Raw genomic sequence first — 22,948 nt, 5'->3', positions numbered from 1 at the left:
ATGCAGAGAGAACGATTACCGATAGAGAGGCTCTGCGAGCGGTTCAAGGATCGCCTCGGCGATCAATTCTCAGAAAATTATCGAGGACAGCGCTTTTTCCCGTATGGGACCGCACAAGAGGTCTTCCGAAACCACAGGCGAGATTTAGAACGGCTTCTACAAAATGTGAGCGAGGCGCTTGCTGCAGATGAAACGCTTCTGGTGAGCGTTGTTGATCAGATCCGGACGAGTCTCTCGAACGTCCTGGCAATTTTGCTTATGGACAGGGCGCAGAATGACACATTGGTTTTCAACCAATTTCTCTCTTTGATTTTACAAAGGAATAACCGCATGTGGGAGACCCTAGTGTTGAGTGATTCTGAATTGCCCATTTCTCGGGCTCGTGCCGAATGCCTATTTCCGGGTAAGGGAGGTGCCTTCTTCGTCACGCAGTTGCAATTCTGTGCGATAGTACTGCAGGACAAAAAGGAGGTGAAATGCTCGGATAATGAGCAGATCCTGCGTCCTCTCCCATACCTGACACAGGAAAATATCGGATCGGGGGGCTTTGGACAGGTGTGGAAAGTCAAAATCGAAAGACGCCATATGCTTTCAGCGAACGGAGACAGCGAAAATCGAGATACAGTGCTACTAGCACGGAAGGACTTTCAAATTCAGACGGCATTTAAGAAAGAGCTAGAAGTGTTGAGGGAGATTATGAAGCAACCCCAGAAGCACGACCATCTAGTACCCCTTCTCGCCATTTTACAACAGGAAGCTACCTACAGCCTATTCTTCCCATTGGCGTCTTGTGATTTGAGCTATTACTTTGAGCATACCCCAGTCCCCCGCGACATAGACGAGAAGAAGGCTATATATCATCGAGGAGTTGCCTTAGCGGGAGCGTTGGCGTTCCTTCACCATGGTCTGACCAATATGTCGTGCTATCATTTGGATTTGAAACCCAAGAATATTCTGGTCTATGATAGGAGCACGCCAAATGAAGTTTGGAAAATTGCCGACTTTGGTCTTTCCTCAGTTAGGGTCAACGCAACCTTGCAGAGTAATGGCGACTCCACTATGGCGACAGGAGTTCCAGGGACGTACTTAGCCCCTGAGTGCGCAGTCACTGGTGAGAAGGTCAGCGCTTTGAGTGATGTGTGGTCATTTGGCTGCATATTCAGCTTAGTTCTTACCTTTATGATGCAGGGTTGCCCTGGGATCGAAAATTTCAAGGAGCGACGAGGTAGAGAGCCCAATGGCGACACTTTTTACACCGATCCGGCTAGGCCACATATTTCGCCTGCCGTAACTAGATGGTTTGATTACTTGAAAGAGTATGCCCCTGAAGATCCATGTTCAAACGTGATATGCGAATCCTTTGATTTTCTGCTGGACAAAGTTTTACTGCCTCGAAGGAGACAACGACTGGAAGCGAGGGAAATTGAAGCCCGATTGAGGGAAATATGGACTGCCAACAGCCACTTTGAGTCCCCTTTAATAGTTCAAGACAGTCGCTCGACCAATCGCCCATTTTCCAGATTGACTCGGTGGATTTCTCGGCCAAGTTCAACCTCCAGGCCCAACCCACCGCCTGCATTTCGGGGAAGTAGATTCTCGCCAGAAGGCAACATCCTGGTATCTTACAACTCCAGTCATAATCGGATTCAGGAATTACCACATATGCAACGGCCAGTGGTCGTGCAAATTCCTGGATCTGTAAACTGTGTTTCGGTCAGCAATAACTACATTTGTAATGGGCTGGAGGGGAATTGTTTTAATGTATGCTTACTCCTTCTGCAATCTGATCTCTCATCACTAATGGTACCGGTACAGTGCTGTATTTATTCTTTCATGGGAGGCTCCACCAATAAACAGCCAGATCTTATATCCATTCCCAGTTTGGGTTCCATAAAGATGGTTGCCCTATCGACGGATGGTGCGTTAGTCGCCTTCATTATGACCCAGGAACCCAATGGGACCGAGTTGGAATGCTCGAGATATCTTTGTAAAACCGAAGACTTGATGCGTCTGGGTGATAGGTAAGTTTCCAGGTTAAGACACTGTGCAAATCGTGTGCTAACAGATAGACACAGAGAGGATCCCTATTTTATATCCAGCAGGTCAAACTCTGCAGCCTCTGCCCCTTCATTGGAATCCATAACCACAGGATCTGCTGCGAATCAGTTGGGACCTGCAATTGGATCGGCTGCAGATATTCGATTCTTTGGCTTCACCAGTGATGACCAATTTCTGGTCATGGTGACCCAAAAAAAGACGATCAGTTTTTGTGTCAAGGCATGGAAAACCCAAGGCGCCACTCTATACCAAGACAGGCCATACTTAGAAATGACTATTCCATATAAGGTGAGCGTGATGCATGTATCCTGATGATACAAAATGCTTACCACTAATTAGGGCTCGGCTGCCGCAGCTGCTCCGCACTTTACAGCGTGCACAGTTTTTGTGCTCGACGGGAATCTTCGGTTGTTTATACTGTCGCAAGAGCAGTATCTTATTAACGCTGATTTGTCCCAAAAAAAATGGAAGAGCCGAGGGTTGAACAAGAAGATGGTCCATATACATCACAGCAATGACAACCAAACACTAATCTTTCTCAAGCCCGATCGCCAACAAATTTTTACTTTAGCCGTCTCGCCTGTACATATTGAAGACGTTTCGGTTGCCCATCTGACCCCAAGAGGAACGATTGAAAGCTCTCCAACGCGGAAGGGTCAAGCTAGTCTTGTCATGCGAAAAAAGGAGAGGGGGCAAGTTGAGGTATTACTGGCCACGACAGATGGCGTTGTCCATAATTTTGATGTGACGTGACAGTTCCTGAGTGAACGCATCTGTAACTTGTTTCGAAATTTTGTTAAGAATAGCAAGTGCCATCTAAAAAAGGAACATAATGAACATCATGTCGAATCATACAGCGAGCCTTTTTCCATAATATCCTCCTTGTTTCTTGACTTTGCGCGCTGTTTACTGCTCTTGAAAAACCACCAGTATAACAACGTGGCTGCTGTCAATGGTACAGATACCACAAAGTATATCCAGAATCGTGGGGACACAACCAAGTTGTGATTATTGGGGTCCATCTCGAAAAAGGAATTCATTCCCAAGAGGGTCTATTCCACCAATCTTAGTTACACGTCTTATCTTTAAAGTACCTGGACTACTTACTGCCATGAATGTGGGAGGAAGATAGATCAGCGTGACAATCGTGATAACGCGCACGGTTGTGGAGTCGTCGACAGTAGAAAGTGTCAAATCGAGCATATATTGGCTCTGGCTTTTTGCCGTGAAAGAGTCTTTGAAAGAGAGGGTATCTGTGATGGAGACTGCGAGACATGCGGTCCGAGACTTCAGAAACTCTGCTTGCTGGCTGTACGCATCCACCATACTGGTGTAGTTGCGGAGTAGCTGCTTCATTGAATAAGCATCTGACTGCTGCGTGATGTTGCTCTCCGCTAAGGCGTCATTAAAATAATGCAATGCCTGGAAGCTCTGTTGGAGTGATCTAAAGATGGGTACCAGAGATAGACAGCGAGCCTCTGTATGACGGACGGTGTTTAGTGTCTCATGGTTCAGTCGCAGCTCCTCTTCTAGGCGCTGGGCCATATTTGTGTTGGCCTGCGAAATGTTAGCCCAGAATGCCGTTGTAATTTCTGCGACATACAACGTACAATAGTGAGAATTTTGCGCTCATGGTGGGCTAGGTAATCTCGCCACAGGGGAAAGAATGTCCCAAAGAGGATGTTGTGAATAAGAAGCGGCTGGATTTTGAAGGCTTGCACCAGGGATGGGTTCCGCAAGAGTCTCGTGAGGCGTTCTTGAAAGACACAGTCCAAGGTAGGATTGAGGAAGATCCATGTGGACCGATTGGTGTCTGTTTCATACTTTTGATACACTGCTGTCTGGCGAATGGCCCAAGGGTCCATTCCACCTTCAACAGACCTGCAAACAGGGTACTTCAATACGTAAACGACTTCTATTCATTCCGTCAGTTGATGCATGATTGGGGATTGCATGCGACCGGCCTACCGATGGTACGACCATTAAATTTGAAAATAGGCGCACTACTAAAGGCCTCTTCCACCCCAACACTCTTCTCGCAGAAGGCGAGAGGATATTCGAGGATTTCTGATGAGGCCCCGGCAATATCAATGATCTCTTGGAAGATCTGGCGAGACACGTTTAGTGAACTCCAGGAGTATATCTGATCAACAGAACTGGAGCAACGTTAGACACGCCAATTTCATATAATAAATGATTCCAGTTACATACATGACTCTCAGTTCGCTTTCTGTCTTGCCAGAATCGGTGTTCCAGGCGCGCAATTCGGCCAATGACTTCAAAATGTGTACTTCCACTATCTAGACATCAACAAAAGGAAACCGATCAAGAGCAATGAATAAATACCACCACTCCCCAGTTTCACGTCCGACAAAGTCACCTGAACATTTTCCTGCTCTGTGGTAAAGCAATGCCGGGTCTCTGCTCGCGTCCAGTAGTCTTCCGGAAATGGGACGAGAGAGTACAGTTCTAGGGGATCCAAGTCTGGCGCATAGTTGTTTTCGAGAATTTTGGTTGTAGGCGCGTATGTCGCTCCCACTCTCATGCTCTCAAGCCCCATATTTGGAATGGTGATAAGAATAGGAAAGGCTTGGAACTTGATTACCACACCCGGCACGATTTTTCCAACAGCCACAATTTATAGGACATATAGGGAGATTTTTTCAGGACACCAAACCGGGTCAATACATTGAAATCAGCCTCGGGGGGCTTACAATACACCCCTAAACAGCCAAGGCTGCACGCTGTTGCCCCGACGGGCCGCAGCAATGGCAAATACGAGCTTTCGTGCGTGGTAATTTCCATCCGCCTCAAGTCATTGGTCGCATTGGGGATCATCCCCCTGTAGGATGCTCGAGCCCCTTCCCATCATTTGGTTTCCTTTTTGCCGCCATAATCTCCTTCATGACCTCGTGTCTGATTTTTCTACGTGCCAAAGGTAAGCAAAAGTCCACACTGCCACTCAAAGCCTCAGCCACTCGGTCGCACTGCATCAGGCTTGTTTCGGGCTTGTTCAAACTTACTGAAGTTCAGCCTTTCATTGAATTATTAGCCTTCCTGCCTTTCTGTTCATTCTTCATTCACATATGGGAAAGGCTTACCTCAGTTACTTCTGATGGGGCGTCGAAAGACAATACATCTTCATGAATCTGCAGCACCACAACCGAAAGTCAGTGATCAAACAGGGATCCACATACTATTCTGCCGCGAGCTTACTTGAAAATGGAAGTTTCTTCCAGGATGGCTGGGAAACTTGGTCTCCAGAAACGCCTGCAGCTTCGCGATTGTCAGATACTTCCCTGGAGCCTCCTGTCGGCGCATAGGGGTCGAATTTGATGGAGGCGAAGACGACAAGACTGAGAAAGAGCTCCAGGCACGTTTGATGCTTGACATTTATATTTAGCTAGCCGTATGCCGTGGTGAAAGTATTGCTATTGTATAAGTATAGAGTAGATAGTTGTTCTATAGATTATTTGGTAGGAAGCGTCGAGGGATTTGAAAGACGATAAAAAAGCGGGGGATTCTTGACTCGCTCTATACTGGTTGCAGCCTACTTCCAAAGGCAACGAGGCAGGAAATAGGAGGCTCTGCACCTGTAGGGTTGTCCAATCATCTCAGTGAGCTGAGAGGGGAACCGACGTGGCTGCAGTCACCCGGATCGCAATGCTGCAGGAAAGGCCATGGCGGGCCAATGGACCATTCGCTGGCTATCGGTTCAGATAGCTGGGTATTATTAGCTCTACGCGGCGGACAGGGGATTTCGAACAGGCCCAATGGATCAAGAGCCTAGTTCAGCTAGCTTACTGTTGATCTCACTTTACCCAGCGCGGAATGGCTGTGGCGGACGCATTGTCCGTGCTGTCCAGAATCCCATCTTTCGACCCCGGCTCCGTCCATCTGAGCCCTGTTCATTGAAAGGATGATGCTGTTTGATGCATTGTTCAGGATCTCCTCAAAATTTACGACACGATGGCCTTGAACAACAACGGTAGTGTCGATGCATACGAGATCTTTCGCGACCTTGATTGGCTTCCCTTTCGTGCGGGATTAAATGAGACTCGAGATGACTCCGAGTCAGCACGCACAGGAACGACGAGAGGCAACACAGTTGAGCTGCAACAGCTTGGAATTCCACTCACACCGCAGTCGCCGTCTATGCCATCAGTCTCGCCCCAATCCTCGCGCCCTCGAGGACCAGAGGGCATTGATGGCTCTGGCGAGCCACCAGATAGCTCGAACGATGCTACTTCTGCCATGCAGGACCCGAGAGATCGCTCTGTAAGGTAAAGGCTACGTACGTCGACCCTATCTGAATCACTGCTTGGCTAACTGTGTACATCTCAAAACTTGCATAGTCAGAGACTGCGAGGCATTCATATTTTCGTAAGCGCTACCTACCCAGTCTCTTCCAGTCGTACGTGAATGTTGCTAACTGAGTTTGTTTTGCTCGTAGATGATTACCCTCAGCGGCGTTCTCGGAGCTGGACTCTATGTGCGAAGCGGTTCGATCTTACGATTTGGGGGCCCCGGTGCCGTGCTCATATCCTTCACCGTCATGGGGCTACTCGCTTGGACGGTGATGCAATGCATCGGTGAGATGCTGACTCTATGGCCAATACCCGGTGCACTGGTGGAATACGTCGGAGCCTTTGTCGACGAGGACTTGGGTATTGCGGTCGGCATTGCATATTGGTATTTTCTACTTGATTGTATATGCGTCGAAGAAAAATGAACTGACTGCTTGGCCTTTTGCTATACTAGGTTCACTTATTCAATCATCTTTGCGGCGCTAATTGTGGCGGGGGCCGGTGTGCTTGATTTTTGGGATCCGGGCAAAAGTATTGAGGGGACAGTGATGTTTTTCCTAGTTCCATTATGTATCATCTTCTTCAACAGCTTTGGAGTCCAGGTGTGACATAGTTTACCATACACTAAAGATGTATTGCTAATGATTGTCAGATTTATGGATTATCAGAGGTAATCGGAGGCTCTCTGAAAATCATTGGCATATGCGTGGTGATTGGTAGTATGATTGCGATCAACGCTGGGGGTAAGTCATATGTCCCAAGGGGCTATATTGAGCCTGAGCTGACTTTAGATAGCTGGAAAGGAGGGCCATATTGGTACAGATTGTAAGTTCCATTCCCCCCGGCGAGGATGAAGGTCGCTCAATCTATTGCAGATTTCAAATACGACACCATCTTCCCCCATGATCCAGCGATTGGTAGTTCTTGGGCATCTGCCTTGTTGTAAGTATATTTCCCCAAATATGCACTCATGTGGATCTTAATCTGTACAGTATTGCATTCTCTATCGCAGCCTTCGCCTACATCGGTGTCGATATCACAGCCGCCATTGCCCTTGAAGCTCGTCTGGACAGCAAAAGTCCACAGGGTAAAAAAAGTATTTGGCCTACCTTATCGGTCCGATTCGTCGCAACATGGACAACGTTTATCATCTGGGTTATCTACTTCTTTGCAGGAATAATGCTTAGCTTCAACGTTCAGTGGCAAGATCCTGATCTCCCTCGCGAATCATTCCTCGGATCCCCGGCCACCCGTACCAATAACAACCAGATTAAGAGCAACTCTGGGTTCGTCATTAGTGCATCGCACTCGGAGATTCCCGGACTTGATACTCTGGTCGCAGTGATTATCCTTGTAACCGTGATCTTTTCGGCAAACACAAACCTATACGTCGCCTCGCGATCGCTTTTTGTTCTCACCCGCAAAATCCACAGCGATGACAAGTGGTACTTGCAGGCTATGGCATTCTTTGGAAAGACGAATCGTTACTATGTGCCAGTCAGGGCGATGTTGCTCTCGTGTTGTTTTCTGTGGGTGCCGTTTCTGTACCTTTCGCCGCATAACTCGCCCAATACCACTATTACCAGTGTGAGTTAACCCCGTTCCTTGGAGATTTTCTTTTTTTTTTTGACACGTTGAACAGTTACTTGAGATCCTTTCCCAAATGGGCTCAGTGAGCTGCATTATAGTTTGGGCTTGTGAATGCTGGGCATTCGTCCGGTTTTATAACTGGTAATCTCAATCTCCCTAGCTCGGTGGACCCATATTCCATGTTGACATTAAACTAGTCTCTACAAACACCGTGACAAAATCAACAGCTCCCCCTCCTTGGCACGACTTCGTCGCTTTCCTCAGGCTGCAGAAGACTTTTACCCCTGGCGCTCCCACGGTCAGCCGATTACCATGAACCTCGCGCTTTTCGGCTGCCTTTTCGTCCTCATTATCGCTGATGGTGCTGCGCTGTGGCACGGCTTTTTAGTCAATGATTTTCTCTCTGCTTATCTTGCCGTATGTGCTCAGTCCATCTCCAAATATTAGGTTTGACATGCTGATTATCCTGGGCAGCCACCCTGCTTCGTTGTCCTCTGGTTTGGAATCAAATATCTGCGCTGGAGAAGTCTCAAACTGCATCTCAAGGATCTGTCAGATTTTGAGGAGGCTAAGCTGAGCTTTCGCTACCTGAATGAGATTGGGGAGAGAGCTTCTATGAGGGTCCAACCGCAACAGCCACGCGGATGGGGAAATCTATGGGGCTTAATGTAATTGGAAGATGTATATCAACGGGGGTCTGCCCAAGGTTGCCCGGTTGGTTCGGACAAGCCGAGGCATGTACAGCATGCAAAAACCACTCATCGCAAAACAGCAAGCAATATGGTCATCTCAGCCTATTGGGGATGGCAGGCACAGCAGGAATGTAATGACAGCAAAATCCACTCCATGGATCCAACTAATCGGCTCATATAATAATGAATACTGTAACATGTGTCTGTCGTACAAAGATATTATATACTGCATTATCTAGTTTATATCATCAAGCGCTATGCTCGTCCTTCTTGGTGTCCTTCTCCGGTGGAAGCCAGTGGTAGCCTAGTATTTGCGTATTAGAACGCATAATGCGACTTCTCGCTACTACTAGATTCGGAAAAGAGGCTCTGCCTTTCGAATGTCCAAAACGCACAGGATCCGACTATAGTCGATATCGATTATGTGCTATATAATGTCTTCCATCAATTCCAACCATTTCAGAGTGATCTTCACTCTCACGCTGGTTGTTTGAGGACTGTGGCCAAACTTCAATTTTAGGCTCGCGGGCTTATCAAATGAAGAAAACAACCACTCAACTACTCAATTAAGAATCGAGATAGTCAAAGCTATCTTGAAAATTTCCTCTAATATAATAAACCATAGAGCAGCTGGGGGAAAAAGGCATGTCCCCATCACTCAATACCACGTGATAGACAGAACCCTATCCCAAAGTAGTAAAATCTAAACACGGCGCAACCATGGTTCCGCAAACCTCGGTCACGCCAACGTCACTCATCGATGGCTGGTTCACACCTCCAAGCAAGAAAACACAGTCTGAGCCTGGTCGCTGCGTAATATAGAAACAAATTTATGCATTCGACCAAGGAAGGCACAGAAGCCAAACCGCCCGAGAGCAGCGCATTTCAACCCGCCAAGCAATACTCCCCAGCAACGTATCTCCGCAGTTCACGCTCACCATGCCTCCTCCTCCCCCTCCTGCTCCCCCACGACCGCCGTTGAAACAGACCCCACAAAACCATCAAATATTCGACCCCTGGAACTCCGCTTCAACGGGCCATCAGCGTGCCGAGAACCCCTACTCGAACACTACCGCCTGGCGCGACACCCGCGCGCACAAGCTGGCGCGCCAGTTACGCGGTGGCGACTGCAACGAAGATAGTGAAGACGGGGTGCGCACGGCGCAGGCATTCGATGGGACATGCGGCTTGGTGTCGCCCACGAGAGACGAGGGCCGCGTTGTGAAGGGCGGAGAGTGGCGCTGGGTGTCGGAGGAGGAGGCGAAGCGGGCGAGGCTGGGCGTTCGGGATATTCGGTGCTTTATGGGGGTTGGGAAAAGGAGGGCCGGTGGGGACTTAGAGGGCCAGACTGGGAAGAAGGCGAAAAGCACAGGTGATAGGTTGGAGAGGGCTTCTGCATTTAAGTCTGGCATTGCTGCTTCGCTGACTTCGGCGGTGTCGTCGTCGGCATCGTCGTCGTCAGAGCCCGATGCCAAAGCCATGGCACCGAATACTGTACAGGAGAAATCTAAGCCAGACTCGCAATCTGCAGCTGCTTCTGTATCGACTCTCTTTGCCGGAACCACTATCTATGTCAACGGCTCGACTCTCCCTCAGATTTCGGATCATAAGCTGAAACAGCTCCTTGTCTCGCACGGCGCAAAGGTGTCCATTGCCATGGCACGTAGATCGGTGTCACACGTTGTTATCGGTCAGCCTAGTGGCATTGGACAAGGGGCCGGTGGCGGTCTTGCGGCGCGGAAGTTGCAGCAGGAGATTGAGCGGGGTGGTTGGAAGGGCGTTAAAGTGGTTGGTGTTGACTGGTAAGAAGCATCTGCTAGGATAAGAAGCATCTGCCAGGATCTATCCTTTTCTCCCATCATTCTTTTGTTAAAAATTGTTTGTGCAGATGGATGAACGTCTGGGAGGCTGACTTCTAATCTACTGCAGGGTTTTGGAGAGTATTAAAGCCGGGAAAAGGCTCGCCGAGTCCAGATTCGCGGCTATGCATGTCGCGCCAAAGGGACAAAGGAGTGTTGCAGGCATGTTTGGTGGTCGGTAGATTGCTCCCAGTCGTTTGGGTCTCTCTTTGATGACATTGGCTGCATTGGCATCTATGTTTAGTTTACATTGCATTACATTAGACCTGGCGTTTAGGAGGAGGTGCATAGCATGGATATATGGCGTTTCTTCATTAATTTGTCCACTTTCTACTCTTACACGAGACTCGGTGGTATGATGATTGCTACAAGAATATTTTAAATTACGAAGAAAAATGCTATACGATTTACCTTGCACGACTAGACAATCCATCTGAAGTCATTTTCAGTCGCATCCAAGAAAACACGTATATGGGATGGATACAAACATATTGCAAATTTCCCGAGGGCGAAGAGACCACATACTTCACCAATGACACTGTCGATCATGAAAGTATTCAATCGTAATGCATTATCAGTCATCTATCATGACATCCATATATGTACAGTGCCTTACGCACAAGCTCGCTTGTGCCCAGACATACAAAGGTAGAGATAAGTAGTAGAAACAGGAAAAGGAAACAGATGTACACCCAATATATCCCAGCTACCCAAAAATCAAAGTATAATACGCCGTCATATATGCAGGGAGAACCTCGGCGAGGCTGTAAGATATAAAAGACACTAAGAGGGGTAAGAGGGGTGATGTCCATCGATCACAGATCGGTTACAGAGTCATCATAGAGAAACGTCCAAGATGCACTGCTGGAAGAATCGGGTCCCAATTAGAGAAAGGCGCCTGTGCCACCTGTGCCACCACCGCGAGCAGAGCGCCGCTGTTGGTATGTCTCGCCGTCATCACTGCCCACTTCCGACATGTGTCGTCGCCATCCGCTTTGTGAGCGGCTTAAGTAAGTAGGCTGGACGTTGTCATCGTCGTGGGCCTCCACGGATGAAGGAATCGACGTGACTCCCATGTCAGAAGATCCGGATGAGACAGACCTCACTCCGGTCGGGTCATCTGCCATGGTGGTCTCGTCGGGCAGCGGCGGGAGAGGATTAGGGTGGCGGTGCGTAGAGAAAGAAGAATGAGCTGGTGGCGGAGCACGACCGTGGGATGAGGAATTTGTCCGGGTACGGGAGCGAGAGCCCATCTGCCAGCTCTCGTGTTCGGCATCACCACGTTCATATGAGGCAGGAACCTGGCGAGTTGGGGGCAGGTAGTACGGATTGGAGACGTTGGATGACTGCCCAGTGAAGAAAGCGTGTTGATCCTCGTACGGCGGGAACGCTGCGGTGGACATGCTCGAAACTGAGTCATGATGCGGGCGGGCTGGTTGCAAAGGGTGGACTTCACCGGCATCAGACTCAGCACTGGACCAGCGGTCCAGTTTCTCGCCTAGGCTCTCTTCTTCGGGATGAGCAGCGCGTGTGTCGCCGCGCACCAGACCGAGGCGCTCCTCCTCAGTTCCAGATCTAGTATGACGCAAAATACCGCGTGGGGAATTGACAGGGCGTTGCGGTGAAGAAGGATTACTGTCAGACTTGTTGCGATTGAACATGCCGTTGAAGGAGAATTGGCGTCGGGCGGTTTGCATCGGGGGATCAAGGGTTTGCGTGTCTGGCTCTTCTTTCTTGTCAGCCCAGGAGATAGACCGAGGCGTATCGCTACGTTCTCGGCCAGTTGGGCGAAGCGAGGCTTCTACCCCAGCGTGTCCAGCACCGTGATACTCCGTGTCGACAGGCTCGCCATTGCCCGTTTCGGTCATGTTCGGAGGCGCACTCTTCGCGCTCAGGGGTTGCTTCTCATCCTGATCATTCAAATGCAGCCACTGCCCAGGGTGAAGCATGCTCGAGGTTCGCGACCGGAAATCACTGAGAAAGGAGTGTCCACTTTGCTTGGTGCTTGGACGGTGTTCCTCTGCATCGACATGATCGGGGAAACGAGACATACCCAGAGGCGGCAAGTTTTGTTTGATCGAAGGAGATCGGGGCGTATGCGGGCGAGACATGGTGGGTCCTGCACCGATGACAGTTCTGCGCCGGCGGATACCGTCCCATTCGATTATTTCGTTCTCACTCGGTGGCTTGAGGTAATCCTCCTGTTTCTCCTGGACGAAGCGACGGGCTTCATCAGCCTCCTGGGTGCGACGAACGGTTGAAATACGGCGGATGATGGAAGCAGCACCCCGAATAGAATCGGCTTTAGGCTCATACTCGGGTCCTTCCTGGGTAGCCACTTCACGAAGCTGGTCAAGATCACCCTTGAACACAGCGGCATCCGGAACATCCTTGGCAGACTTGGAAAGTTGCAGCAAGACTACGCCGGAGCAAATTTGCAGGAAGCCCATGATAACGGTCGCGATTTGAACACCGGTGGCCTTGAAACCACGAAACAAAATTGCCGAGGTGATAATGGTGGCACTGGTGAACAAGACATAGTAAGTTGGGGTGACGAGGGCAGCATTGAAAAGGTTGAGTGCTTTCTGTTTTTTTTGATAATGATTAGCATCGACCAGTCCAACCTAGAAAATGAGAAGGAAGAAGACATACGTTGAGAAAGATGATCTCTGTCAGCAGCGTGCAGACGACAAAGACAAACAGGACGTATAGAAACCAGTGCTTGAACTGTTCCTCGCCATCGATCTGAGCGATAATTGCGGAGCCCAGACCCTGCGTTGCAACAACGCTCAAGCCCCCAACGGAGCTGCAGATGCTGATGTAGGGGAACATGCTCTTCTTGCCATAGCGTGGGCCCACCCAGATCGCGGTGAATGCGGCGCCGATGAGGATGATGCCTCCATATACCAAGAATCCAGGGGAAAGAACATATTTTTGCATTTCCTGAATATCGTCGACAGACGACTGGTCGGGCGCATTCATGGCGATGATGACGGACCCGAGAATACACGAGAAGCAGCCCACTTTGCCAACAAAACTGAGCCGCTCCTTCAGGAAGATGGCCGACAGGATGGTGGTGATGACGACGGAGAGAGCACCGAGGGGAGTCACAAGAATCGCATCGACGAAACAATAGGCGACAAAGTTGCAGATTTCGCCGATAATCATCAGGGTCATTCCTAGCCACCACCAAGCATTTTTCAAATATCCGTATCCTTCACCGGCCTCCTCGTTGTATTTGATGTTCGCCTTGAGTAGTCCGACCTTCTTGATCACGAAGGAGATGCCGATGAACACTCCCGAGGCGACGGCTAGTGAAATTCCGACAGCCTTATAGAAGGCCGGGCGGCCACTGGAGTCCGCGCGGGCCAAAAGGGTCGCGGTATGAGGATCCATGACGGATGATGAATTCGCGCGATAAGTTGAACCACACTGGCCAGCAGTGAGGGGAGGAAGGGAAATGTGTTTCCAGAAAGAAGGTTCAGTCGTAAGGACGGAGTCGTCCGAGGACGGGACTCGGCGTCTAGACCTGAGACACTTTGGGTCAGGCCAGTTTTGCGCCGCGTGGCCTCGTCAGCGTCTAGACCGTGCGTTTCTCAATAGAGAGCAGAGTCGTCAAGTCGCAACACGAGGGAAGCCAGGTTGAGGTTTGAGGAGGAGTTTGGATCTTGTCAGGAAGAAATGACCTCCGAGACTTGGCTACTTTTGACAGTGCTGATCTCGGAATGTTTCTGGAACGAGGAAATCAAGGCGGGGGCAAAGCGATCAGCGGGTGGAACGTCAGCGGCAGAGGCGAGGATGAGGAGGGCGCGACCGAGGGAAATTCCAATAGATGTGGTCAAAAGGGACGGGATTTGATGCAAGAGAGATATGAAGAAGAAAGAGAGAGAAAAAAGTGCAGCGCAAACGATCGAGACAGATAGAAAAGGGGGGCAGAGGAAACAAAGAGGCTGGGCCTGTGGGGAAGAAGAAGGTTGCGGGTACACGCAAAGGACTTGAGAGTGGGGCGTTGCGCCGTGCGATCGGGCGGTACCTGGCAGGTCGCGATTCAGCGATTTGGCGATTTGGGCCGATAAGGGACTAAGATGCGATCGGTACGGCGGACTCCCGTAGATATAGTATGCTTCTCGAAGTACCAACCCGAACTACTCTGAACAGAAACCCGAAAGGGTAGACCCTTGGGAACCGGGACTCATAGCAGTGAATTCGTTGATGCTGGGACGGGCCAGTCTGCAGTCCTTGGTTGTGTCGCAGCTAAAATTAACTCGGCGATCCGTTGGGCCCAACGTTACAGTGCCCTGGTTCATTGGGTCTGCGCTGTGGCTGGCCAACTACGCTCTTACAGTTACAGTTCCAGCAGGTCCATCGGGCGTAGCTGAACAGATCGGATTCAAGTATCAATTGGACGCCGCGGCTGGACCCTGCATGGTAGCCGAGAGACCCATTTTATTACTACTGTACTATACACCAGATGTCTCGTTCAATCCTCTTATGATCGTCAAAAGTCATCATTCATCACATCCACCGCACCAGCCCAGGAGAAGGCGGGGGCGAAGATAGAAAGGAAGAAAGAAAAAGAAAGAAAAGAAAACAAAAAAAAGGATATGTAAAATAGAGTCTTCAAGAAACAGGAAGTCTCGCGAGAGAAACTGCCACACACCGAGACACCAGCCTGTTCCTCGAGAGACCCATTCCCCAATTTGCACCGTCCCGATGGTAGGGTATCCAAGGAGAAACAAGAAACAGTAGTAATATGAAACCCAGATCCCGGAAGAAAGCTTGCGAGTCAACAGTAAAAGAAGTTCAACAGGACACGAGAGGAAGAGATCATCGTAGATGGTAGCTCGGCTTGCTTTGTCGGTTCACAGCGGGCGGCGGCTCGTCGACAGGGTAGGGCGGGCGGACCTTCCCGGTAGCGGCAGGTATGGGGTGCTGCGAGAACAGCGGCGCCGGCATCGCAACGCGATCATCGTCGGCAGACGGATAGGGGATGGGCGTCTTGGGAGGGATAGGGGGTGGCATCCCGTTGAAAGCAGAGTACTGGTCGGCACTGCGGCGGGGAGGACTCCCGCTCTGCTGCTGCGACGACGGCCGCCCGTAATCGTGGCTGCGACGAGAAGTCGCCACCTCGCCGCTTGAATTGCGGGCAGGGAAACCCGTTACGCTATCATGCGGCGTGGGGTGAGCGGGCAGCGAGTCATCGGCTGGCGGTGCGGTCACCGTCACACTAGTAGGCACCGGTGGTGATACTTGCGTGGGTGGGTGAGAGAAGTACTCGACGGGCTCCGCAGGAAGCTCGATCGCAATGGGGTTGGAAGGTGGTGGTACGGAGTAGGGGGCCGTACTAGGCGGAGATGGGAACTGAGATAGAGAATGGGAGAAGGATTGGAACTGAGACTGAGACTGAGACTGAGACGGTGACTCAATCGGGGAGTGGACGGTGATCTCTTCTCGCTCTAAGTCGAAAGATAGATCATCCCGCTCCCCTCCAGCAGCGGCATGCGCAGCTAGGCGCTTGTTCATGCGATCGATCTTGGCGAACCGAACACCAGAATCCATAATCATCTTCTTCACCTCGGGCCTCGCCAGGTATCGTCGAGTATTGGTGCTGATGTCGGCAAGTCGATTCCATTCGTTCATGCCGAACTCGCCCACGCCAACCTCAACATTCAAACGGCAGTAGTTGTCTCTCGAAACATTTCTCTTAGCTAGGATGTCCCGCAGCATCTCCTGGTGGATATCTTCACAGCCTTCAATCTTGGAAATGAGTCGTCGCCGGGCCTCGGCGAATGTGCCCAGCGCATCACCAAAGAAATCCTCCCACCATTCATGCTGTCGGTTGTTTGTGCCCGAAGGCCGCTTGCCCGTTCCAACACTCACAAACACACCAACCTCCCGACCAGGCCACTCGTTGACCACCGCCTCCTCTAGGATTTGCGGTGCAGGGTTGTAGGTGCCGGAGCCCTCATCGATGAACTTGTGCTGGCCAATTTGGATCGGCTTGAAGGCGAGTCCGGTTGCTGAGGTGGCGCGACCAGCTTGCCAGATGGTGCAGTCAAATTCCGGTGGAGGTTCTCGACGGGAGTCGTAGGAGCGCAGAAGGACTGCAGGTACATTGCGTTGGGTACCCTTATAGAGAGCAGTGACAGCCCTGGCGGCCGAGTTAGCATGCAATTCCAAATATTCGATCCAGCAAGAAAGAGCCTTACGTTTTGGTTCGATTCTCTCGGTTGTCATAGAGCAATGCCTCCGGATTGCCCCAGCGCAACCCGTTGAGAAAGGTGGAGCCTCTTTGGCTTGTTGGACTTTGCGGATGTGACATTGCCGAGGTGCTGAAACTGCCACGGCTGACAGAGCGTTGAGGCATGGGTCCTGAGCTATAGGGCAGGCTGGAGATGGATGCGCGCGGATCTCCTCCGGGTTGGTCGTTCCCTTCGGCCTCGAAAACGGTGTGTTCGCGCACACATTCCTTGATGGCCTCTTCCAGCTTGGAGGCCTTGAACAACGTTGAGCGATACGGGATACCCGCGATCGTCTTGTCCGTTTCAAAAACCTTTCGAGTCATCCGTACATAAACTTCCTTGCAAGTCTCAAGGTCGAGGCGAAGGCGCCCCAGCATGATTGCGATCAGACCGCCGGTGCCGGTGCCGGCAATCAGGTCGAAATGGTCGCAAGGCTTTGGAATCTGGTCGCGCCGCGGGGGTTTGCCTTCGCATTCGACGTATGTCCGGTACATGAGTTCCTGGAGAATGATGAGCATGGAGTAGCCGCGAACACCGCCTCCATCTATGCCTTCGAGTTAGCGCGATGCCCGGATGCCTTGCATTGAGGGTGAATATGGGAAGGAAAAGATGGAATTTTGTTGGGCTTACCGAGAGACAGGATCCGCAGCGGCGGACCCTTGGTGGTGTCTTTGCGACGCAGGGTAACTTCGTCCATCGTAACCGCGGCAGATGGAGAATGAAGGTAACAAGATCGCCCTCGCCCTTTTTTTGGGCTGCGGCAGCTTACCCGCGGCGGGGCTCAGCGGCGCCTTATGCACCGAGATCGCGGGATCACTGGCGCCTGACCGGTGCGGTCAGAGCGTGGGAACAGAGGCGTGACGCTCAGTGTAACAACTGACAAGTGAATGGAAAGCTAGATTGGGTGTGTGACACGGTCGATGTGCGGTGCCGATAATGCGGGTTTCGAGTAGGCAACGGCGTAACTTCGGTTGGAGGGGGGGCCCTGCTTGGAGGCAAGCCACAACGTGATCGGGTTTTCGATCGCAGGTGGCTGTGGCTTCGCAGGGAGGTGGGAGCTGCACGATGCGAAACGAGGAGTTGAAAAATCGAAGATCGCTCGTTCAGTGCGAATGATGATAACAACAGTTATTCTTGGAAAACGCACCCACATCCAATGGTTCCATGGATCCCGGGCCAGTCAGGTGATACTGTGGCGGTGTAGTGAGATCTGACGTAATTTGTGGCAGTGACTCAGGGACCCTTTTCCTCAGCCCTGAGCACTCTGCGTACTTATGTCTAGAAAATCTTGGAAAAAGGAAATCTGGTTTGAAGAATGTTGGGAAGGTGTGCACTCAACGCTTGAGTTTAAGTCATTTATTGGAGTGGCCAACGACAAGGAGATAATAATAAATGGCTCTCATGGAGACGTCAAAATTCCTGCTTCTGCGGTCCGAAACACGTGGGTTTTCCGCTTCATGCGAAATGACGGGCAGCATAAATAACTTAGAATTAAGTATACTCCAAATATATGCCACTACAGTTAGCCCAGAAAACTGTAATAAATGCAGTCATTACTTGCAGTGATTTTACTGATCGAGGAAAATGAGAGGAGGGTTACAGAGTGGTGGCGGGTGAGGATATTGATGGCATTTCTGCGGCTGTGATATCCATCGCGCGGCCTCTACGAAAATATAACGATCTTATCGCTATAAACGACTCACAGCCGTTGTATCACTAGCATTCTATGGTGCAGGATGGAGGTTTGCTGTCCCCTCCAGCCTGCATAGTCCAAAAAGTCTTGGAATTATTCCATGAAACGATACTGCAAAGGAGCTCAATTGCTCTGAAAGGGCACGAAATTACACAGGCTATATATTTGTATCACAAGATATACTTTTATCTTCGTAGAGAAATGTCTCGACTGGAGCGAAACGCCACATAGATGAACCCATTCGTAAAATCATAACAGGCATTCAGTTCGAAATGCCCGGCCAATCTAGCAATTGTCAGCACGAAAAAGTCGGCTCCACTAATTGAGGAAGAAACAGATTCACTCACCGATAACTGAATGCTCCTTCGCCCGTGCGACAACTTCAACCTCATCACCGACCCGTATCTTCTGCCCAATTGCCATCTTTCCGAGAAACGAGTAACGCCCAAAGACGGGACTGAACCGTGCCCCCTTGTCCACCCGCCGGTCTTTCATCAGCTTCTTCAGCACGCTTCCCGCCTCGCCAGTCCCCATCTTGCCTGTCTCAAAGTCCACATTCAGGCTTTGGCACCGTACGCAATTCGCCGTCAACAGTAGCTGCGCCTTTGACGTAGTCCCGATGGCTAGCTCCGCCCAAAAGTCTTCCTCAAATGCCCTCTCCGCCCCGGAAACCACTATATTCGGCCGGAACTTGGTCCGGTCCATTTCTTCATCCCCCGCCAGCCGCGCAGACACGTTGTCCACCGAAGTTTCCGAGATGACCAGATACGGTGCGCAGTCTGCGAACGTGATCCGCGCCTCATGCTTGCGCTGCGCGTACCAGTTCACAGCGGCCCAGAGCCCTCCAAGGACGACGGATGTGAGACCCAGCGCTTGAGGGCCCGGCAGGCCGCTTTGGAACCGTCGCAGACTCCAGCCCACCACGTTGAGGAAAAGGCTGGCCAGACAGATGAGCTGGATCCATCGGTCGACGAGCTTGTTTCCGGGAAGCGTGAGCTCTTGGCGCCATACACTCCACCACCGCTCCTTGTTCCGCTTTGCGGGCGCCAGGGTGCCGAGCACGCCTCGTGTGTTGGGCCCTAGGAAGGCCAGCACCACCCGGTACCCGAAACACTCGCTGAACCAGTCGTTGTACTCTGCGCCCATGTCGAACCCTGTCGTCGGGCTCTGGTGCATCGTGATTTTGAGCGGCTTAAGTTGTTTCTCGTTAGGGTGGAGCGGAATCTCAAGGCGTCTGGTGTCTCGGGGAGTCCGACTCTGATTGAGGTCTCCTTGTGTTGGTGGGTGGTATGTCACGATGACTTTGCTGTTCACTTCCTTGCTCTCTGATATCTCGATGTTTGTCTGGAAGAGGGCCATCGCGGGAAAATCCGGGACATGCATGTTCTTCAGCGTGGGCTCTGCGCCGTTCTCTCCAGGCTCAACTTTCAGCAGCATGAAGCAGCGGTCATAGCGAAAGCCCAGAGGCGTTAATTCGCCCTCGGTGACGGTCGTCGGCCGCAGGGATTTGATGGGGTAAACATAGAGCTGGGTGCGTAAGCGGACGTTAGCGCCTACTTCTCGAAGTGAGATTGAAGTCCTCAAGATGGACATACCTGGCTGATCTTCATGGCCAATACTATGTGGGGTAACGGTAGGAACGATAGTTCGGTGTTTGGAGCAAAGAAATCAAGCCCAGCGACGTCACCCTTTTTAAGGGCGAAGATCATTCAGGACGGCGTTTGGTCCGTGTCATGGGTCTCGATTCCACTCTTATCGGTTATCGGTTATCGTGCCGACCCCGCGTCAGCGATTGAGTTTGAGACGCATTTTAAAGCCATCTTGAGGATAAAAATGCGATTATTCTTTCCACATTCTACAAGCAAGATTGGAAGGAATTTTGTTTTTGAAGTTAATTCTTGTTGATCATATTTCGTGTTGAACCATGGCTGGGAAATGTACATAATAAAACGAGAAGGAAAAATGAAAACCCCTAGGATAAAAGAAATGCGTCTACTGGTCCTTCGCCCACGGCAGGCTAAAGGTGCCCACCCAATCCTCAACTTCTTGTCGCAGCATGACAATCTCTGAGATCTCCTCGCCCTCACCAATGTACTCGAAGAAGGCCTTCAGAGTACCGGGGTTCTTGGCACCACGCGACTGGGCCTGCTCGCGCGCGGCCTTGTCCAGCTTCTGGGTCAGAGTCACGGCACGGTCGACAATATCCGCAACACGGCGGAAGTCTTCGGGCTGGAAGCCACGAGAAGTCATGGCGGGGGTACCTAGACGCAGACCGCCGGGCTTGAGGGCAGACTTGTCGCCAGGGACAGTGTTCTTGTTGCTAGCAACGCCGCACAGCTCGAGAATACGCTCGACACGAGCGCCATCCACGCCGCGGTTCTTCAGATCGACGAGGACCAGGTGGTTGTCGGTACCACCGGAGACGATGTTGTAACCGAGACCGCCGTTGCTGGTGGACTCACCCAAGCGCTCGGCGAGGGCCTGGCAGTTGGCTAGAACGGTCTTCTGGTACTCCTTGAAGTCGCTGGACTGGGCCTGCTTCAGGGCAACAGCCAGCGCAGTGATGGTGTGGTTGTGAGGACCACCCTGGTGGCCGGGGAAGACAGAGGCGTTGATAGGGTTCTCTAGGTCGTACATCTCCTTGTTACCCTTCTTGTCAGTGCGACGAACACCCTTGCGGTAGAAGATCATGGCACCACGAGGACCTCGCAATGACTTGTGGGTGGTGGTGGTCACCACATCGGAGTAGGGGAAGGGAGATGGGAGAACATCGGCGGCCACGAGACCCGAGATGTGGGCCATATCAGTCAGGAGGTAAGCCCCAACGGAGTCGGCAATTGCGCGCATGCGGGGGTAGTCAACCAGACGGCTGTAGGCGGAGGCACCGGCCACAATCAGCTTGGGGCGGTACAATTGAGCCTGCTTCTCCAGTGCGTCGTAGTCAATCAAACCAGTGGACTCATCCAGGCGATACGGCAGGGTTTCGAAATATTTGGAAATCGCGGAGATCTTCTTGGTCGGAGTCTGATAGCCGTGGGAAAGATGGCCACCGTGGGGCAGATCAAGACCCATCAGGCGGTCGTGGGTGTTCAGGAGAGCGGAGTAGGCATAAAGGTTTGCGGGAGAACCGGACAGGGCTGGGACCATGTTAGCGCACTCTCTTACGTTGCGTGTTGTTACGAAGACTGTGGCACCATACGCTGAACGTTCACTCCCCACTCCTCCGGGTCGAGACGGAAAGTCTCGAGAGCGCGTTGCTGACACAAGCGCTCAGAAGCATCAATGTGTTCATTTCCACCATAGTAACGGGCGCCAGGATATCCCTCGGAGTACTTGTCTGGATATGCGGTTAGGACTCGGTGCTTATCAAGGAGGTCGAGGAAGGGAGGTATCGTCACATACTCTGCATCACACTGCCCAGCGCATCGAGAACAGCCTGAGAGGTGAAGTTCTCAGAGGGAATGAGGTTGATGAAGTGCTGCTGGCGGTTTTTCTCCTGGGATTGGTCTCAGCGAGGGTGCTCTACAGCTCTGCAGGAGCTTCGGATCTCATGACGTACCTTCTCCAGGATGGTGTACACCGTCGGGTCGGAATCCTTCAATGAGGATGAGAGAAGCTGCAGGGACCATTAGAATCGCCAACTTCGCCTTTTGGAGTTCAATTGAGGCCTTCCGCGGGTCATTTCTTACCTTCTGCTGCGCATCGGGGCTCGATGACGATACTCCCCGCACGGGAAGGACACGGGGCACGGCAGTGAGAGCGCGAGCAGACACGGGCACAGCCGGTCGAAGGCTCCCCAAAGAGAGACGGGCAAGACGCCCACAGCGAGCGAGAGACATGGTGACGGGTGACCTTTGCCAAACTTCGATAGGAAAGCGGCGACTTTATAGTCGTGAACAGGCCGAACCGCCGTTCCCCGTTGCCCGCGGAAAGCGGGAAACCACGCTATCCCGCTTCGGGCGGTCCGCCTGGCCCGTGCGCGCGCGTCCGTTTTTCTTCCCACAATTTTCTGCCTCCGTCTTTTTCTTCTTCACACAACTAAATCCAAGATGAAGAGATGGCGTTCTATCTGTTTCAGCACTCGTCGGTGATGGCCTGGCCTCGTGCCGGGCTGTCGCTGGACGGGCGCTGCTGAGAAGGTCCCGCGCCCAGTCACCATCCATATTAGGGATCAGTTTACCATCTGATTGGACGTGTTGTGTTTGGTTTGGAGCTGAAGCTTCGCCCAAGCTGGCAGGTTTGGAGGATCTGGATGGGACATGGATCAACCTGGAGGGTTTTCCGAGTTCCTGAACCAGGGAACACACAGTTTTCAGGACTACAGAACTAGACAATCCAGTCCACCACTTTCTCTCCTCTCGGATGGTGTGAAATGTGGTGCAAATCCTGTCCTTTCCACGGTCGCGGTGCCCCGTTGGCTCCAATGGGCGTGGCACCTCAGTCAAGACATTTGAGATAGTGCTAGTAAGAATTCAATTTAATTTATACTCAATATATCTGAACAATA

The 22,948-nt window shown here is 51.4% G+C and overlaps 8 protein-coding genes across 8 annotated transcripts; 3 read left to right on the top strand and 5 right to left on the bottom strand.

Moving 5' to 3' along the window:
- Window positions 1-1,592, top strand: N7462_009942 (protein kinase domain-containing protein; the record flags this gene model as incomplete). Its single annotated transcript, XM_057081656.1, has 2 exons — window positions 1-1,316; window positions 1,484-1,592. 2 exons carry the CDS (start codon window positions 1-3, stop codon window positions 1,590-1,592), a joined length of 1,425 nt encoding a protein of 474 aa, XP_056928696.1.
- Window positions 1,593-2,897: 1,305 nt separating this feature from the next.
- Window positions 2,898-4,618, bottom strand: N7462_009941 (uncharacterized protein; the record flags this gene model as incomplete). Its single annotated transcript, XM_057081655.1, has 6 exons — window positions 2,898-3,110; window positions 3,166-3,615; window positions 3,669-3,973; window positions 4,027-4,214; window positions 4,270-4,354; window positions 4,405-4,618. 6 exons carry the CDS (start codon window positions 4,616-4,618, stop codon window positions 2,898-2,900), a joined length of 1,455 nt encoding a protein of 484 aa, XP_056928695.1.
- Window positions 4,619-6,027: 1,409 nt separating this feature from the next.
- Window positions 6,028-8,627, top strand: N7462_009940 (uncharacterized protein; the record flags this gene model as incomplete). Its single annotated transcript, XM_057081654.1, has 10 exons — window positions 6,028-6,336; window positions 6,512-6,750; window positions 6,820-6,967; window positions 7,018-7,108; window positions 7,161-7,190; window positions 7,241-7,307; window positions 7,358-7,952; window positions 8,008-8,096; window positions 8,153-8,372; window positions 8,430-8,627. 10 exons carry the CDS (start codon window positions 6,028-6,030, stop codon window positions 8,625-8,627), a joined length of 1,986 nt encoding a protein of 661 aa, XP_056928694.1.
- A 959-nt stretch (window positions 8,628-9,586) lies between these two features.
- On the top strand, window positions 9,587-10,688 carry N7462_009939 (uncharacterized protein; the record flags this gene model as incomplete). The annotated part of the gene is made up of 2 exons (XM_057081653.1): window positions 9,587-10,449; window positions 10,577-10,688. 2 exons carry the CDS (start codon window positions 9,587-9,589, stop codon window positions 10,686-10,688), a joined length of 975 nt encoding a protein of 324 aa, XP_056928693.1.
- Window positions 10,689-11,390: 702 nt separating this feature from the next.
- N7462_009938 (DUF803 domain membrane protein) lies at window positions 11,391-13,902 on the bottom strand (the record flags this gene model as incomplete). Its single annotated transcript, XM_057081652.1, has 2 exons — window positions 11,391-13,091; window positions 13,159-13,902. The coding sequence occupies 2 exons, from the start codon at window positions 13,900-13,902 to the stop codon at window positions 11,391-11,393; spliced, it is 2,445 nt and encodes an 814-aa protein (XP_056928692.1).
- Window positions 13,903-15,333: 1,431 nt separating this feature from the next.
- On the bottom strand, window positions 15,334-17,445 carry N7462_009937 (putative Patatin-like serine hydrolase; the record flags this gene model as incomplete). Its single annotated transcript, XM_057081651.1, has 3 exons — window positions 15,334-16,657; window positions 16,716-17,292; window positions 17,379-17,445. 3 exons carry the CDS (start codon window positions 17,443-17,445, stop codon window positions 15,334-15,336), a joined length of 1,968 nt encoding a protein of 655 aa, XP_056928691.1.
- Window positions 17,446-18,780: 1,335 nt separating this feature from the next.
- On the bottom strand, window positions 18,781-20,034 carry N7462_009936 (MOSC domain protein; the record flags this gene model as incomplete). The annotated part of the gene is made up of 1 exon (XM_057081650.1): window positions 18,781-20,034. One exon carries the CDS (start codon window positions 20,032-20,034, stop codon window positions 18,781-18,783), a length of 1,254 nt encoding a protein of 417 aa, XP_056928690.1.
- Window positions 20,035-20,433: 399 nt separating this feature from the next.
- On the bottom strand, window positions 20,434-22,280 carry N7462_009935 (serine hydroxymethyltransferase; the record flags this gene model as incomplete). The annotated part of the gene is made up of 5 exons (XM_057081649.1): window positions 20,434-21,578; window positions 21,641-21,778; window positions 21,844-21,937; window positions 22,001-22,057; window positions 22,131-22,280. 5 exons carry the CDS (start codon window positions 22,278-22,280, stop codon window positions 20,434-20,436), a joined length of 1,584 nt encoding a protein of 527 aa, XP_056928689.1.
- Between the last annotated feature and the right edge of the window lie 668 nt (window positions 22,281-22,948).

Source organism: Penicillium macrosclerotiorum (assembly GCF_028827735.1).
Source record: "Penicillium macrosclerotiorum strain IBT 26536 chromosome Unknown utg000010l_segment0_segment0, whole genome shotgun sequence".
NCBI classification, from domain to species: Eukaryota; Fungi; Ascomycota; class Eurotiomycetes; order Eurotiales; family Aspergillaceae; genus Penicillium; species Penicillium macrosclerotiorum.
Note: the sequence above shows the minus strand (reverse complement) of the source record. Positions and strands in the feature narration are given on the sequence as shown.